Source organism: Trichosurus vulpecula, chromosome 2 (genome assembly GCF_011100635.1).
Source record: "Trichosurus vulpecula isolate mTriVul1 chromosome 2, mTriVul1.pri, whole genome shotgun sequence".
Lineage (NCBI taxonomy): Eukaryota > Metazoa > Chordata > Mammalia > Diprotodontia > Phalangeridae > Trichosurus > Trichosurus vulpecula.
Genome location: NC_050574.1, coordinates 239,727,178 through 239,745,144, shown reverse-complemented (window position 1 = coordinate 239,745,144; position 17,967 = coordinate 239,727,178). Strand labels below are relative to the sequence as shown.

Below are 17,967 nucleotides of genomic sequence, written 5' to 3'. Positions count from 1 at the left end.
ATTTATCAGTCTTATTTATTCTCTATCCCCTTATAAGATCCTATACTTTTACTCAGGAAGAGGTAACACATTATTTATCTTTACCTTATTACCTCCTGCACTACCAAAAGGAAGTTGATGATTGTGGAAGAAATGTAACCCAGAAGTTTGTTTTTTGTTGATCTTCTCTTTGAATTTAGGAATTATAAGAAATAGATAACTTCTACGGCAGTATCATCAGTATTTGACTTGTTGACCTGTTGTACTTAATAGAAATTATTTCTGTGAATTAGCCTTCCTATATATTATGTTTCAATATATTTCTCTCTGCTCCTTCCAGTTCATTAATTGGATCCTGGTAACTGTATCACTCAGTTTTAGTATAAGATAACAATCATATTCTTGAAAAAATGTATTTCCTCCTAGAAAGTGTTAAGTCAGGTTAATTTTACAGTCAAAATGTACATAACATGAAGGTTTTTTTTTTATAATTTCACCAAATCATTTATTTATTTATCTTCGGAAGTTCCAACTTTGTCTCAGGATAAGGTAAAATTATTGTTTTGAAGATTTTTTAAAGCAGTTTATGATTTTTGGATCTGAGTCATTAACCTCAATCAAAACAAAAAATCCCAGAACTTTTCCCCATAGTTGAGATTCTTTGTCTCAGAGATCTGTTTGTGTTTTAAGATTCTCAAATAAAGAAAAGGCAGTTTTAAAATAGTAACATGTTTATATCCAAGGTTTTAGTTCTTAAACATTAATTACCCCATTGTTGACAGTCTTTCTTAATAGTGACAGTCATCCTTAAATTCCCTGGGATTTCTTATTTACCTTTATATTAACCAGTATATTTGGTTGATTAGTGTTAGTTCTTGATCAAGTATGATTATTATATTTATAAAGAATAAAACAAGTGTGTTTTTTTAAATCTCTTAACTTCATAACATTGCTTGTACCATATTGTTTTAAATAATATAATTAGGGAGCCTGTGGTAGAGAAACTTCTTTAGTACTAAAAGGATTCTGTGAGTTTTGATAGCATTTTGAAACCTACCTACAAAACTAAAGCAAAAATAAGGGCTTATTAAGAAACAATCAAGTATTTAAATGCCTATCAATTATTGTGCTATTGACAGAATCATTCAGAATCTGATAGTACTGGCACAACAAAGTACTGCAGTTTTATTTTTCGAGTGATTTGTTTTAGCATCACAAAGATTTTTTTATTAAGTGATTTATTTTAGTACCATTGTGATAGCTACCTTGCTCTTTCTGGAAGTGGTCTATTTGAGAAAATTAAAAAATAATTTACATATTGTCACAGGATGAATTAGTGAGATCAGACTTTTGAACCTTAAGGTCTTTGTATTTTTACTTTCTGGTGTAGCTTGTTGAGTCTTACCTTATTAGTGATTCTGTCATGTTAATCATAGGTTGACAAGTGGTCTTATAGGTCATAATATAAGGCTTTTGGATGACATTTATTACAAATTAGTGGTTGCACACTAATCTTTGCTATTGAAGTATTTTTCTGAAATTCTGTCATTAGTAGTTTTGAGGATAATATGAAACCTCTACTTTTCTAAGCACTATATATATTTTTAATGTCTCCTCTCCATTAATTTCCTACAATAATAAAGACTCATTTATATAGTGTTTTGCTGTTTATAAACTTTTCCTCAGAGTAAACCTGTGAGATAAGAAGTATCCCATAGATCTTTACGTAAGTTTTGGATTGTTGTTAATTGATCAGGTGATAAAGCCTCTGTCAGAATCACAATTCCAGTTTTTACTTTCTCTCCAGTGTTCTTTTCAGTATACCATGCTGTTAAGAATTGGATAAAGTTATATTTTTTCTGTCTATTTTAAAATGAAATTAATATGGAATAATTGACTCATTTCTTTGCTTAAAGTTCTCTTATTATTTTTCATTTCCATTTTCAAGGTGATTTCAGTTCTTTCTCAAGCCAGAGGGCTTTTTTGTTTCAGAGTGTACTTGTGTTTAGATAAAGAAAAGCAGAGCTCTTTTTCTGTGTCTGGTGGCTCTGAATAAATTGTATTTCAGACTCAGCCAGTACTTTATGCATACATGCTGCTGGCAGTAAAGTGTGTGTTTATTACTTTCTTGGGGAAAAACAACCAGTCTTCTCTCCCTGCTCAAATTCCTGGGATGTTGCATTTGGAGTCATGCCCATTCAACCAATTGCTTTCCCTATCCTCCCCTGCCAAAAGAATTCTTTTCGCAATTTCCAGATCAATTTTTCCTTCTAGTTCCTCATAGGGACCCAGAAAACATATATACAAATTAAATAAGAAATCAGGATCTTTTATATAAATTATGCCAATTAACTTAACAGTAAAGAAAGAAAATACTGTTTTTCCTTGTACTCAGTTGATTTGTTTTCAGTATTTAATCTACAATCTTATTGTTGGTAAATAAATACCACTCCTTGTTTCAGTTATCTGTTTCGGGATTTTGTGCTTGATACTATTAGGGGTGAATGGGATACAAAAGGAATCACTTCAAAAGCTACCCTTTGAAGAAAAGACAGACCATATCCTAAAATTGTAAGACTCATTTTTAGTCAATAAATCATGAGCGCTAATATAGAACTAAAGATTTGGAGCTGAAGCAATCTTCAAAGATCACATAGTCCAACATCCTTACTTTCCTTTACATGAGCCCCAGAGAGGGTAAGTGAATTACATAAGGTGACATAGGCATAATAACAAGCAGAGTTGGGATTGTGATCCAGGACCTCAGACTCCAAATCCAGTGTTCTTTCCGCTATCACAGTTATTATTATATAAATTATACAACATGTCTACCATTGCCAGGAACACAAATGAGGAGTCATGTTTGGGAAATCAAGAAATGTTAGTAGCAGGTAAATTTAAATGTCAAATATAACCCAAACACTGGATTAACTGGAGAAGAGACATTCTAGTTAGACTGGCAAATGTAAAAGGCATGCAGGTAGTAACTAGCAAAAAATAGAGGAGTTTTTAGAGTTGGAAGAGACCTTAGTCTAATCCTTGTCCAAACCCTTCTTGAAGTATGAATTCCTTCTATGTTGTCCTGACAAATTGTTGGTTTTTCAGTCTTCACTTGAATACCTCCAGTCCTGGGAAGCTCTTAACTGTGGAGGCATCCTCTTGTTCCATCTTTGGACAACTCTTAAATATTTCAACGTCAAGATTGTGTCATTATTTCAATGTCTTCTTTAGGCTAAATATCTCTAATTCTTTAATGATTCCTTGAATAACAGGGTTTTAAATCACCTTACCATCTTGGTCACCCTTCTTTGGATGAACACTAGTTTATCAATGCCAGAACTGAATGTAGTACACTAGATATGGTCTGACTAGGACCTAACATGTTGAAATTATCACCTCCCTCATTTTGATAGAATTTCTCTTCATGTAGCATAAGTTCAAACTTGATTTTTCAGTTGTCACCTCACGTTAACTCAGTGAGTCATTAGATAGTTATCTTAATGCTTATCTAAATGGATGAGTGGTAGAATAAAAAGAAATGAAGTTGAAATAGGGTTGTACAGGATCTCTTTAGGTAGAAGGTTTTGAATTTGGGGTCTTGAATTTGAAATTGTGGTTATACTAGAGAGGTACTATTAGTTCTTGAATGGGGAAACATACTATGAAAATATTATGTATTAATTTTAATAGAGCGGAGATCTACCAGACTGGTAGATTATTCCAAGAATTAGTGATTAGGGCCTTGGACTAGTCTAATGGTAGAAATTTCAGAGTAGGAATTAGCAGAAGTCAGTAGTAGATGTCTATAGCATAAGTAATTGGTAATGATGGAACTAAAAAACCCAAACAAACCTCATTATTTTAGAAGTAAAGGATAGGGGAAGAATCTTTTTGTTTTCCAGTTCATCTCCCTACTAGGGTGGTATCACTTTTATTTAGATGAATTCTGAATTTTTAATTAAATGAAATGTACAGTGTTTCCATTAGAAAATTCCATTATTTTTAATGCATTTTTATAATGCAAATTCCTCCAATTTGTGTATTTAAATGTATTCTTTTCTTTTTTGACAGCACTTCAAATATTTGTATTTAGTTCTGTGACTATGTTAGATTTAGCCTTCATAATTTGCCCATGAGTCAGTCCTTTATGTCATTACTTATTTTCAGTGCTTTTCAGGAAACTACTCCTTCCTTGAATTAAAGAGGAACTAAGGTTTACCTCCAAATAATTGTATAGTACCTTTAGAGAAAAGATAGTTCAGAGCATCTGGATTTCATGAGTTGTGTTCCTGCTTGCCAGATTGTAATTTCCTAAATATGCTGTTATCTTATTAACATACCAAGGTCTATTAGGCCTGACCTAAGGTCTGTCTTCTTTTTAGAAACTTGTGGTGGAGAATGTTGATGTCCTAACACAAATGAGGACCAGCTTTGACAAACCAGACCAGATGGCAGCTCTCTTTAAAAGATTATCTTGTGGGTAACTCTTTTTTTTCTATATATAAACAAGAATCATTGGTTGCGCCTTGATGTTTGCTTTTGCCTTGAATTTACATAATGAAATGTTAAAAAATAATACTATTTATCCACAGTTAGAAAATATTCATGTAGCCAAAAGTTAAGTACCCAGGAATTGTCTTAAAAGTAATTTTTCTTAAATTCTAAATCATCACATTGTAATGAATTGTCTTTGTCAAAGATAAATCTTATTATTAGCAAATTCTGTGAAGTATCTCTTAACTTTTTATTTTGATACAGTAAAACCTCATTAATTTAGACTCTACTAATTCAGTCTTTTATAAATCCTAAAATACAAGGTTGGTTTTCCTGTGGTTTGTCTGAAAGATAAGGACTTGCTAAATAAATAATGTGAACAAGCTTAGTTTAGAGAACAAACTTTTAAAAGACTTTTAGACAGCAATTGTATGTAAAGGGATGCTTCTAATTACAAATGAGTTTTATCTATTCATTAAAGCAGGCCCAGCAGGACATCAACTTAGAAGCTCTTTGTTTGCCGGTTAGTTCAGTTTACTTTATGTATTTGAAGTAACAAAACTTATATTTCTTAAAGTCAGTATTATAATTTCATTTTAAAATTTTAGCTGTTAGTCCAAATTAGTATGGTTTTACTGTATAGGATTGCAACTTATGTTTTACCATACTTAAAATTATCATTTTAAGATAAGAATTAAGGTATATGCATGCATTTTTAATGTTTACACTTTAACCTTCTCATTTCTTTAGAAGGTGTTTCTGTGGATGTTTAGTCATAGTCGTAATGTATCTGTATTTTTAAATGAAAAGATGCTGACAACAGGAGGAGAAAAGGCTTTAAAGAGAGACATTTTGCTAGACTAGTCTATCTTGTTCTCAAAAAAAAAATGGAATGCTTAAGATTCAGAAACACAAATGGATTTTTCAAATTACATTGGTGTTAATTGAATTCCCGCTATTGGTTGAAAATAAATATATTAGAAATATTTTTTGTTACTCTATTTTTTGCAGGCCACTCAAAATCCTTTGGCGAGTAGCCCTGCTGGCCATGACTTGTGCAGGCCTGCTGTTTGGCTTTTCTATGTTGTTTTTTTCTTTTTGCTTTGTTCCTTCTTTCCATTTTTTGTCTTTTTTTCTTCCCTTTTCTATCATTTACTTAACCACTCTGCCACTAACATCTTGTTAGAAGCAATCAGACCATTTCAGTATTGAGTACCTTATCTTATTTCACCATTACTCTTCATGTTCCATGAAATGGAAACAATTGAATGTACTGAAATTTTGAACAGAATTTGCAAATTTTCAGAGAGAACATTTTGGTAGGCTTTTGCTCAGATGTAGTTAGCATTCATTTTTCACTCTTGGGAGTTTTTCAAAAACGAAACTCGTGAAAAATCTCCAGCCTTCGTAGTTTCAAATTTGACTCCTAGAATATTAGAGCAGGAAGTATTATCTAACCTAGAAATCATGTAGTCCAATTCGTGTTCTAGATGAGGAAATTCTATCCCAGAAAGGCAAAGTGAATTGCTTGAGGATACACAGTTAGGGGTTGAGTCACAACTTGAATACAAGTCCATATGCAACCAAGCACACTGTTCTTTCACTATGTACCATGTTGCCTCTTTTTCAAAGGCCATGTTTATGAAACAGTTGTACAATTTAGAGGATAAGTTTATTGTTTGGTTAGAAAGCAAATCACTAAAGAAGTAGATTCTTTTTAAAAATTGCTTCTTAAATACTGTGCTCTGTTCTCCCAAATGGGTGTTCCTTTTGCTCAGATTCAGGTTTTTTATGCTTTTGTAACCCTTTTATCTTAGTGGTTTCTAGGAATCACAGAGTATGAATGATCGATTGAATGAAAAAATGAAAAAAAAACTTTTAAACACTAATGCACTAAGAACTGAGGCTAGAACACAAAAGTAAGGCAAATTCCTATCTTTAAGGAGTTTACATTTTAATGGGGGAAGCAGCCCATAAAGGCCAGAGTGGTTCAGGAGAACCATTTTGATTAGGAAAGTCTCAAGGATGGTGAATAGAACCATAGGGGAGTGCATTGACACAGTATATCCAGTAGCTATGGCTGTATTGATTTGTTTATGATTTCAGAACTAGAAGAGAGGGAAGAATAGCAGGTCAACAATCAAAGAAGTTGGCCAGTATGTAAACTGAAGCATACCTGGACTGGATATAGTAGCTTATGTGTGGCACTCATCAGTTAGTACAGTGTGGGTCCAACATGAGTGTTACAGAGTAAAAAAGATTAAATGTCTTAGGACAGGGTCTGTAGTCACTCAGGCAACAAACATTTATTAAGACCTTACTATTTCACAGATACTTTGTTAAACATTGGGAATACAAGGAAAGCCAAAAAAACACAGACCTTGCCCTCAAGGAGCCCACATTCTAAGGGGGGAGACAATTTGTGAGCAATTATTTAAATACAAGACATGTGTATATGTATATATTGTATGTACATGCACATACATATATGCATGTATATGCACATTATATTTATACATGTTTCTGCATATATTTACATGCACAACATATAGCATATACGTATGCGTATACATACAAATACGTATAGACATGCATATATTCATGTACACATATATGTGCACACAGATATTAATTCTGAAGAGAAGATGCTAGCAGTGGGGGAAACTAGGAAAGGCCTCGTAAAGAAAGTAGGATTTGTGCTAAGGCTTGAAAGAATGCAGAGAAGCCAGGAGACAGGAAGTAAGAATGTAGAGTACTCCAGTCATGTGGGGCAGCCAGTGAAAATACTTACATTCAGGAGATCTAATGTCATGAGCAGGGAATAGAATAACAAGATGAATGTTATTAGATTGTAGAGTGTGCAGTAGAGAGTACAGTAAGAAGAATGGAAAGGAAGTAGAAGATGGATTTGAATGGGGAGAGGCTTGAGGCAGGGAAACCAACCAGAAGGCTTTTATAACAGTTGAGGTGTGAGGTGATGAGGGCCTGTACCAGATGGTGTCTATGTAAGTGGATGTGAGAGGTTGTGGGAGTAGAAATGACAAGGCTTCCAACAGATTGGATATGTGGAGTAAGTGTGAGTGAGATGTCAAAAGATGAGACTGAGGTTGCATGCCCTTGTGACTGGGAGGATGGTTGCATTCTCAACAGTAAAAAGGTCATTGGAAAGAGGAGAAGGTGGGCGGGGGGAGGGGAAGATAATATGTTCTTTTTTGGCTATGTTGAGTTTAAGATGTCTATTGGATATCCGTTTATCATGGACATGATGTAGGAATACTGAGAGAAAAACCATTCAATCACATTAGCACATTAGGATGTTAGATTTTTAACCAAAGAAATTTAACTCATTTCAAATTGATGACTTCACTTTGAACTATCTTATGCCTATCTCTTTGAGTATTTCAGCATATTTTAATAGCAGTTATAATTTACTTTTTAAAAATTTCTGATGACATTTGAAGAGCTATATCTAATTTATTTTTCTTCTTCATCCTTTAAAAATTTTTAGCTGTTGACAGTGTTTTGAAGAGGATGACTATAATTGGTGTAATCCTGTCATTTCGATCATTGGCACAAGAAGCACTTAGAGATGTAAGAATCCTCTATAAACATACCCCCATATACTTGTTTTTCCAGAAACTGTATTTATATCTCTCATAGATCCAGAGCTGTATATAGGATCAAGTCAGTTCTAGAATTTAGCCTATTGTAATTAAGATTTCATATGGTGTTGTTGGAACTGATTCCAACTTCAGGTTTAAAATCCATGAGTTACGGTTTCACTGGATGTCAGTTTCTATGTTTTTCAACTTTAATAATGCTTAAAACATTTTTTCTCTTTTGGCAATTATCATTTCCATTTCTAAATGTCTAAATGCTTTAGAAAACCACTTGATATTGCAATAAAATAAAAATAACTTTCATGAAAAAATAGAATAAATCCAATTTTGCACTTTTCCTTTTTAGAGATCCTCCTTTTGAAATAATCTAGGTTGAATATGTATTTGTTGCCCTTCCTAGGTCTTATCCTACCACATTCCTTTCCTTGTAAGTTCAATTGAAGATTTTAAGGACCACATTCCAAGGGAAACTGATATGAAGGTAATATTTTTACTTGCAAGTTTCTTTTTTGTAATTCATAAAAATTAAATATTTTAAGTTGTGTAAAATAATTGAAAAGTCCCAAACCAAATTCTTGCTATTTTAGAGGACCAATGTCATATGTTTGTCCTTGAAATTAACTTTAGGCAATTTCTGTAAGTGATGAAAAAATAATTCAAAGCTTGTCTCTAAGATGCACAGGCATTCCAGTTATCCATGCTCTTTGATCGTTTTATGTAGTATAAAGTTGACTGAAGATAATTTTCCTTTGCCTTAAGCTTAAAACCATTTTAGACTCTTGTAACTATACAAATAGACCTCTACGTCTATTTTAAACTCTGTTCAAATGTAATACATTCTTAGAATGGTTCAATTTGAGGGCTTGGCAATGGGCCTTTAGAACTGAATGAATATAAGTATGGCTCCCTTGAGAGGTAAACCTTATCACTTAATTAGAGCTGAAGTGCATAGTGCATACAGTAAGGTAATTTTACTAAGTATGCAGCTGAGCAGATTGTAGTGGATCATTATCCACATGTAAGAGTATCTTATTATCCACTAAGGACACTGGCAGGTTATGAGTTATGTGAACAGATCAGGAAGGATTAGAATCTGGTAGCTTAGATAGTTATGTAGAGTGTAAAGGTGAAAGTGGTTGTGGGGAAACCCTTAGGCATTGGCAGCTTGCAAACCAAATAACGTTGCTTCTGAAAATGAATTGAATTATAGGCCATTCTTAGTAGATAGAGCAATCCAAAAGGAGCTGGGTATGTATTACATAATGGCCGTGGAAAAAATCTCAAGATAAATTTCAGAGCACTTCTGTATATTTGTAAATCAGGCCTTACAAGTCATTATATCATTATTGCCCCACATTATATAACCTGACAAACACAACTCAAGGGGGTTCTGCTATGTTTGTTTTTCGAAAGTTCTGCAAGTACAATTTGACCTTTTGTGCATCATTCACAATTTTTTTAGTCTTGAATTACAAATACTAATTAGAGTTTATTTTCCTCTTCTGTGTTCCCCAAATCCAATTAATTTCTGAATATTGATGATTCTGTTGTTGCAGTCCTCATTAAATCCATGGTCTCCTCTCTACTCATTGCCACCACCCTAATTAAGGAATTCATTTCCTGGGACCATTGTAATGGTATTGTATTACTGGACCCTCTGCCTCCTATCTTTCTTCTTTCCAGTCTGTCCTTCACACAGCTTCCTAATGCACATGTCTGATCAGCCCACCCTCCATGATGAAGTACAATTACTTTAGCTTAGTATTAAAGGCTCTCTGTCATTTGGCTCCAACCTACTTTCCAGCCTTATTTCACTGTACTTCCCTTCACAGACCCCACTGGCAAAGTTGTAATAGTGACCTCCATCAGTGACATTCAGCAGTGCTAAATTAGGGGTATGACTATCCCTGTGTGGAGCTGATTTAAGAGTAGAGGAGTAAATCATTGGAAGAAACTAAGGTTAGGGCATTTGATATAAACTATTAAATTAATTGTCTTTCCTCAGCCTTCATTCTAATTGACTTCTCCATAGTTTTTGTCGCTGTTGGCTACTACTTTCAGATAAACATCTCTTGGCTTCTATGGCAGTTTTCTTTGAGTTCTTTACCTGTGATGACTAATCAGTTTTTATTATTCGATCAATATCCAATTATCATTTTATTTTAGGATCATGGGATCTTGGGCCAAAAGCTGAAAGGGATCTCAGAACTCACCCAGTTCACTCCTCTCATTTTACAAATGATACAAATGAAATTTGCTGGGATTAAGTTTTTCTTACTTTGTAATGCTCATTATTTTCTCAGGTTGCAATGAATGTTTATGAGTTGTCCTCAGCTGCAGGATTGCCATGTGAGATTGATCCAGCCTTGGTTGTAGCTCTCTCCTCACAGAAATCAGGTAACAAATCAGATATGGCAAACTAAAAGTGTATTTGTAAAATACGTACGTCCTTTGTACTTCTTATAGTTTCATTTTAAAGTAAATTATAAACAAAATACAGTTCCTGTAAAAGTTTAGTTGAAACTATAGTTACTACACAGTATCTATTTCATGAATCAAAATATTCCCAATATAGAATTCCTTATTAGAATGATCATTTTTAGTTTTGCTTCTAGTTGTTATTTTGACAGTTTTTTTCTCGAGAAACATCTTTGAATGAAGAGCTTTTTGTTTTCTAAGTTCCTTTTCTAGTTCTTAATGTATGTAGAAGTTGATATTTTTTTATAATATTTTAATTTTATTTAATCATTATTCAGTCACCAAACAGCAAATATTTATTAAGTACCTACAGTGTACCAAGCCCCTGTTATGTGTCTGGTTCTTAGTTTACAAGAACAAAGATGAAACAGTGCCTGCCATCAAGGGTTTTATAGGAGACAACATGTACATAAAAAAAGTGCATACTGATTGATTTGGGGTGGAGGTGACACTAGCAGCTGAGGGGAACAGAAAAGATGTTGAGCAAGAGAAGTGAGAAAGAAGTACATTCTGGTCATGAAGGACAGCCAGTGAAGTAAGTACAAAGGGATGGAAGATGAGAGTTATCAAATGTATATATGAGGAACAGTAAAAAGTCAAATTTTATTGTATTGTAGTGTTTGTGGAGGAAAGTAATTCGTTAATAAAACCATAAAGGTGGGTTCGGACCAAAGTGTGAAGAACTTTACGTGGCCAGTAGAGGAGTTTATATTTCATTCATAGAGGTAATAGAGAAACTGCTGGAGTCTGTTGAATAGACTGAGGGGGAACAGTGATATGGTCAGATCTCACATGGTAATTCTGCAGCTGAGGACAACTCATATTACAAAAACACTTTGGCAATTGTGTGGAAGATTAATTTGAGTAGAGAAAGACTTGAGGCAGGACCCTGATTATCTTTATTCTTGTTGAAGCACTGTTTTATTATAATACATTTGCTTACAGCTACCATAATCTTTTCAATTATCTATGATACTGGGGACCAGAATAGTTTGAACTTTTCATGAGTTATTCACAAAGCTTAATCAGATTTTACCTTTTCCCTCCTCTAAACCTATTTCCAGAGTTTTTCCCTTACTTATCCTTTGGTGGAGAGTACAATGTGTATGAGTCAGAAGGTACATGAGGAAAAACTCTGACCTATTATAATAATAGTAATCATTACATAATTCTAAATAAAAGAAGTTTTATTGTTTCCTGAAAGCATAGTCTCAGCTTCATTAATAAGTAGTTCCTTTTCGGTTAAATAAACTTTACAAGTAGTAGGTCATATAGGAAACCCACTCCATTTTCTTTATGTTAAATTTTAGACTAGATCCATATGTATTTTTATTTTGGCAGCATTTTTTAAAAGGATTTCTCAGGAGAAATGCTGGAGAAATAGATGTCTGAAGTGTCCAAAGTAAGATTTCCTTAGAAGTTGATAATCCCTTTCAATTTCTGAATCAAAAACTTTAGGAAATCTAGTTTTTGATATAACTACTATCTCTCTTTCTCTCTTTTGCCTTAAAATCTTTGGGAAAAGTAAGAAAATATGTTATGTAAGAGCCATATATGTGATTTTAGAAAAAATGACCAACTTTGGTGTTCCATCCCATCTCATGTGACTTCTGCCAAATTGGATTTAGTTTTTTTTTGTTTTCACAGATCCTAATGAAGAAATGTTTTAAAATGTTACAATTTGGATTTTTTTCACTTAAATGACCACCTATTGGGCCAGCCTTGTTAAAAACCTGTACTTTTATTCTCAATTGTTTTTTCCCAGAAAACATTAGTCCAGAAGAAGAATATAAAATTGCCTGCCTTCTTATGGTTTTCGTGGCAGTTTCTTTACCAACACTAGCCAGTAATGTTATGTCTCAGTACAGCCCTGCTATTGAAGGTAATAGAGCTTTGTATTTTCTAATAAGAGTCTTTGGCTTTTGGAGAAAAATGGCATTTAGATGGTTTCCTTTCAAGCAATTTGTATTGTATTTCTTATAATGTGTCCTCAGGCGACATTATAACCACCGTGTAAAATTTTCGTAAAAGTTTTTTGAAATTTCTTACTTCACCTAATAACCTTTTAAAGACCTGGTTTTTTTAAGAAGTACACAACTATATTTATAGTCGAGAAGCATGGCGTAGTGCAAAGTTGTCAAACTCATGGGCTACAAAACTCCCTCGTGTACAGAACCAGGTTAAAATGTAATTGAGAAATATTAATAAAACAAATAAAATGCGATACAACATAGACAATGTTAAGTTTCTAAGTCAATATCCTGCTTTCAGGGCTTTGTTTCTATTTAAATTTTATACTGTTGATGTAGTAGATAGAACACTAGACTTGGAATCAATAGATGTGCTTTTGAATCCAGCCCTTAGCCACATTAGTTCTATGACCATTGGCAAGTAACTTAACTTCTTAGATTAGTTGTCTCATCTGTAAAATAGGAATACTAATCCTTACATCACCTGCTTCACAGGGTTATTGTAAGAACACTTTGCAAAATCTTAAAGTATTATACAAATGAGAGCTATTGTTATTATGAGGCTTACCATTTTACTTTTAAACACAAGCTTAAGGTCCGTGCATACTAGCTTTGGCTGTATTGTTCATGATAATAGTATGTGAAGAAGATGGTCAGTGCCTTCAGTACTGCCTTTGATCATTTCATGATTTTCATTGAATTGCATGGTCCCTTACATTTTTTGAGGTCATAAAAGATTAATCTTGAAGCAACAATCTACTAAATATTTCTTCCCTTTATTAAGTATAGGATCCTTAATAACCTATCAGTGTTTTGGTTTAGGACACTGCAACAACATACATTGCCTGGCAAAAGCCATCAACCAGATTGCTGCAGCATTGTTTACTATTCACAAAGGAAGCATTGAAGATCGCCTTAAAGAATTTCTGGCCGTATGTATTATTTAACTTCAAAAATTCATGACTTACACATTTATTTTAAGGCAAGGTTCTTTGTTATGGGCCGAGTTAGAGCCGAGCCCTGCCCTCCTCGGACCTCTACGCCCAGGGGCCTGCTGAGATAAACTCAAGCCTCTGAGATATGGGTGGAGCCAGGAGGAGGGGTCTCGCCTTTGTTGCTTCCCTAGCAATTCCAGGTCTTTGCCTGGACCTGCCTGAGCACATGGAACTTCCAGCTCTCTGTCTGGGCTTGCCAGAACGCATGGAACTTCCGGTTCTTTGCCTGGACTGCCTGCCGGCAGGGAGCTTTGGGTTAGGGAGGGAAGAGAAGGGGAGGAGAGTAGGCGGAGTCGGAGCGGTCCTAGTACCCAGGTGTCTTGATTTTTACCTGTCCTTCATCCACGTAACCAAAGAATGTACCTACGTCACTAAAGATATAAAAATGCTGCTTGCTGAAATAAAATTCGGAGTCATTCACCATCTTTCGGCTCCCGCCCCATACATTGTCCTCGAGATCAGGCCCTTTGCTAGGCAGAGGCCTGGGGCTTGGGGGGAACCCTGAGTATAGTTGCGAGGCTGGGGGCCCGCAACAGTTCTTAATCTTTTTTATGTCATTAACCCCTTTGGCAGTCTGATGAAACCTATGGAGCTCTTAGAATAATGGTTTCAAATGCATAAAATAAGACATATAGGATTACAAAGGAAACTAATTTTGCTAAAATAATTACAAAGTATTTTTTTAAAAAACATTCATAGATCTTTTTTTAAAAAAACCTTGCTTTAAAGGAAAATATGAGTGCTAGGTCACATGAATATATTACTTACTTTTCTGTAATCTGAAAATTTGTTTGCCCTTTTTTAAAAGTCCATCCTTTTTCTCGTGGAGTCTACATTAACATGATAGTTTGACCTTTTCCCTCATCTCAGCATCTCGTACTACCTTTTGGCATGTCCTGGAAATTCAATTTATTACTTTAGCCTAAAAGAATGACTAGATTGGTCTAAAATGGTTGTAGTAATAGTTCTTACCAGTGTCAAGTCATCTCCTAACACTATGATTTTAAATATAGTGATCCAAAGAAAAATACACATGAATATTTGACCATTTTAGGTTACAGAGGTATGGTATGTTCAGTACATTGCATATTCAATGAACTTCCATTTCAGAATCCATGTTTCTGTGTTTGAGGGGTACCTAAGATAGACATAAGTAAATGCTAATATTATTTGTAAGGATATATAGGTTACTCTGAAATTTTCTTCTTTTTTAGGTATTCCACATAAAAATTTTGAAAATGAAGTAAAAAATAATTTGTCCATTTGCAGATCATAGCACTCACTTAATTTTAAAAAGATTGAATCTTAAAGAGTCTTCTACATTTTGGGAGCTAAATACAAGAATGATGATATTCTATAAAATTCCTAAGTGCGAAAAGATGTATTGGTTATTTACGTTTTATGTAGATACATGAATTAATATTTGGGTGTATCCCCCTAAAATGCATCTTATTTGAAAAATTAAGTTTTCTACAGTCAGATTGATTAATTGGACTGATGAAACTAGATGATAAAATTCAAAGAAACTTTTATGAACTGATTTGGAATAAAGTAAGTAGAACAAAGAAAATGATATACAAAGAAACTGAAATAATGTAAATAGTAGGAATAGCAACAAAAAGAAACTTGAATGCTTTGTAATCATAATGATCAAGCTTTACCCCCGAGAGAAGAGAAGTACTTTCTTTTCAGAGGTAGAGAACTATGAATAATAGACCATTGCATATACTGTCATATTCAGTTTCCATTGCCAGTAGTCTTACTGAACATTTTTTCCTCCTCCCCTCCACCTCTTCTTAAATTTTCATTGTTTCAAATGATGGCTTACTGAGTAAGGCAGATGGAAAGATATATCTGCAAGTGAGGGTAACAATAGAAAGATAAAAGGTACTAATAAAAGTTTTTTAAAAGAAAATAGACACAAAGAAATAAAATTAAAATGTCTTTTCAGCTTGCATCGTCTAGTCTATTGAAAATTGGTCAAGAGACAGATAAAACTACAACGAGGAATAGGGAATCTGTTTATTTACTGCTAGACATGGTAAGTCTGCATTTTGATCATTTTTAACAAATCAGTAAGATCTTGTTAGATTAGCAGTGGTTTTCAAGAACACTAATTTTTTTTTTTTTGGTTATTTTTGTAACTACAAAGAACTTAGGCCTTAAGCTTCTTTTGATCTTTATTTTCATTCCATGCTTTGTTGTACTGTCATTTTAGAAAATACGCTAACAATCATTAGGTCTTTACATTTCAACATCAAAACAGTAATATCAGGTTAAAGTAAATTCAAGGCCAAGTAGAGAGCTATTGGGCAGTCTTGGGGTGTGTGTGTGTGGGTGTGTGTGTGTGTGTGTGTGTGTGTGTGTGTGTGTGTGTGTGTGTGTGTTAATACTATGTTGAGCTATTGGGAAATATTTATGGTTTACTGTTTCCTATAGCAGCAAAGTTCACATTTTTCTGCCTGACTTTTGTGGTGGTGTTTTTTTTTTTAACATTAGCCTTGAAGCCTTACTTTCTCACTATTCTAAAACTTTCTTTCTGTACTTTTAGCATTTGTTCTTCTGTCTAGAGAACATGTTGCACGTATTCACATGCATATTGCCATCTTATGATGTGTTCCTCCTCTGGAATTTTTTGCCTTTTCCTCTTTGTATCCAAATCTGTCCTAAACTTCAAATCCTTCCTCCTTCAGAAGTCCGTCCCCCCCCCCCGTTACTTGATCCTTCATTGATTTCTAAAGCTGTGCGGTGCTTGGAGCCTGGACTTGACCATTCAGTCTTTTAGTTATTTGTTGCAGTTCCATGTGTTAAGTCTTTTTTCTCCATCTGGATTCTTCCATTCAGTAAAGTCCATACCCTAAGGTATGGACTTTGCTCTATGCCTTTTTCTTTTCTTTTTAACCCTGCATGATGACTAGCACAATGTTGAGCATAGTTCAGGTACTTAGTAAATACTTGTTGATGGAAAACTATCGTGACCTGGTTCAGCTTTGTACTTGAACATTCTGGGTACCTAGCATTTGCTATTACAGTTTTCTAAAATAATTAGTACATGGGCTTTCTTGTGACATTGGACTATCAAAAGGCATATTCATAAGTAAAAGCAAATGATGTATAGTTTTATGAAGAATTTTAATTCTCATGCACTCCTGGTGTTTTTCAGATTGTGCAGGAATCACCATTCCTGACAATGGATCTTTTGGAATCTTGTTTTCCTTATGTCTTGCTGAGAAATGCCTACCATGCTGTCTACAAACAAAGTGTTACATCCTCTGCATAAATATCTACTTATTGGAGATAAGCACGCATTTTTGTTGCCTCAGTTTTACCTGTAAACTATGGAGCTATTTTATTTTATGGCCTGACAGTTTTGTGGATTATGGACTTTTTTTCTTATATACAGTTGTATTTCTGATCAGTGGTTTCTTAATATTGTTGTATTACAATATAAAGTTGGTTGATTTAGGTTGCACATTCACTGAAATTATTCCTTTTTCATTTTAGAACATAATTTCTGTTTGACACTACATCAACTACACATTTTTGATATTTGATAATGCAAAACCATACTTGCTTGTTTATTTCTTAAAAAATGTATTTAGTGATTATTTTAGATAGTGTTCTAGCTTTCATCTGTGTGTAAATTATTTCATATAGGGAGAATTCTGATCTATACCTATTGTTCTTATTGAAAACCAGAATTGGATGTGCATTTCTGTGAAGTAATGACATTTCTACTTTTTTCTTTATTTTGAAACATTTGCCAAACTAAATAATATGACACTATATAACATTTAAAATGTTATGGAACTGCTGATAATTAGAAGCAGCCCAAGCCCCCATATTCTTAAACAGCAGCAAATGTTGTTGTTTGTATAAAGCATAGTGACATTTTTTTAGACTAACACCCATGATGCCCTGTTGGGATTAGCACTACCATTGTATCCTGCTGTATAATAAACATTCTTATGCATTTATCAATGTTGATAAAATGTTAGCCCTTAACCACTTTTATATGTTTAAATTTTTGAAATTCAAGTGTATCTTCCATAACATAATAAACACTAGACTGTATCACATTTTGAGTGATCTGTCATTTAATTGTAAATTTCTGAAAATTCATTAATTTAGAGGTTTGAGGACTGGTAATATTGTTCATAGAAGCAATATGACAGCTGTCTGACTCATTCTGGTTGTTTGTGTAATCCTGAGCACATCACTTAACCTCTCATTCCCCTAGGCAACTCTGTAAGATTCACATTTCAGAGCAAGTGCCAGCCTATTGTGGAAGGGGAACCTAATATAAGCAAACACTAGACTGAGGAAGTTCTTCACCAGGAATTCTGGGTACTGGTAAAATCACAGATCCAGTCCAAAAGAACTTGTGCTAAATTTTAAAAATTACTCAATTTGAGGACTAACCAGAGAATC

General features: G+C 33.9%; 1 protein-coding gene across 5 annotated transcripts in view; it reads left to right on the top strand.

Annotated features, from left to right (window-relative positions):
- The window catches only part of NCKAP1 (NCK associated protein 1), a 127,400-nt gene extending 109,785 nt beyond the window's left edge, over positions 1–17,615 (top strand). For 2 of the 5 annotated variants that reach the window (XM_036743510.1, XM_036743508.1), the window contains 9 exons: positions 4,362–4,455; positions 4,955–4,996; positions 7,982–8,064; positions 8,494–8,574; positions 10,397–10,490; positions 12,337–12,453; positions 13,364–13,473; positions 15,488–15,577; positions 16,700–17,615. In XM_036743510.1, coding sequence (XP_036599405.1) covers positions 4,362–4,455; positions 4,955–4,996; positions 7,982–8,064; positions 8,494–8,574; positions 10,397–10,490; positions 12,337–12,453; positions 13,364–13,473; positions 15,488–15,577; positions 16,700–16,816 — 828 coding nt within the window. In that variant the 3' untranslated portion in view covers positions 16,817–17,615. The remainder of the gene's footprint in view (positions 1–4,361; positions 4,456–4,954; positions 4,997–7,981; positions 8,065–8,493; positions 8,575–10,396; positions 10,491–12,336; positions 12,454–13,363; positions 13,474–15,487; positions 15,578–16,699) is intronic. The other 3 variants (XM_036743509.1, XM_036743512.1, XM_036743511.1) reach the window with 3 other exon arrangements.
- Positions 17,616–17,967: the final 352 nt, after the last annotated feature.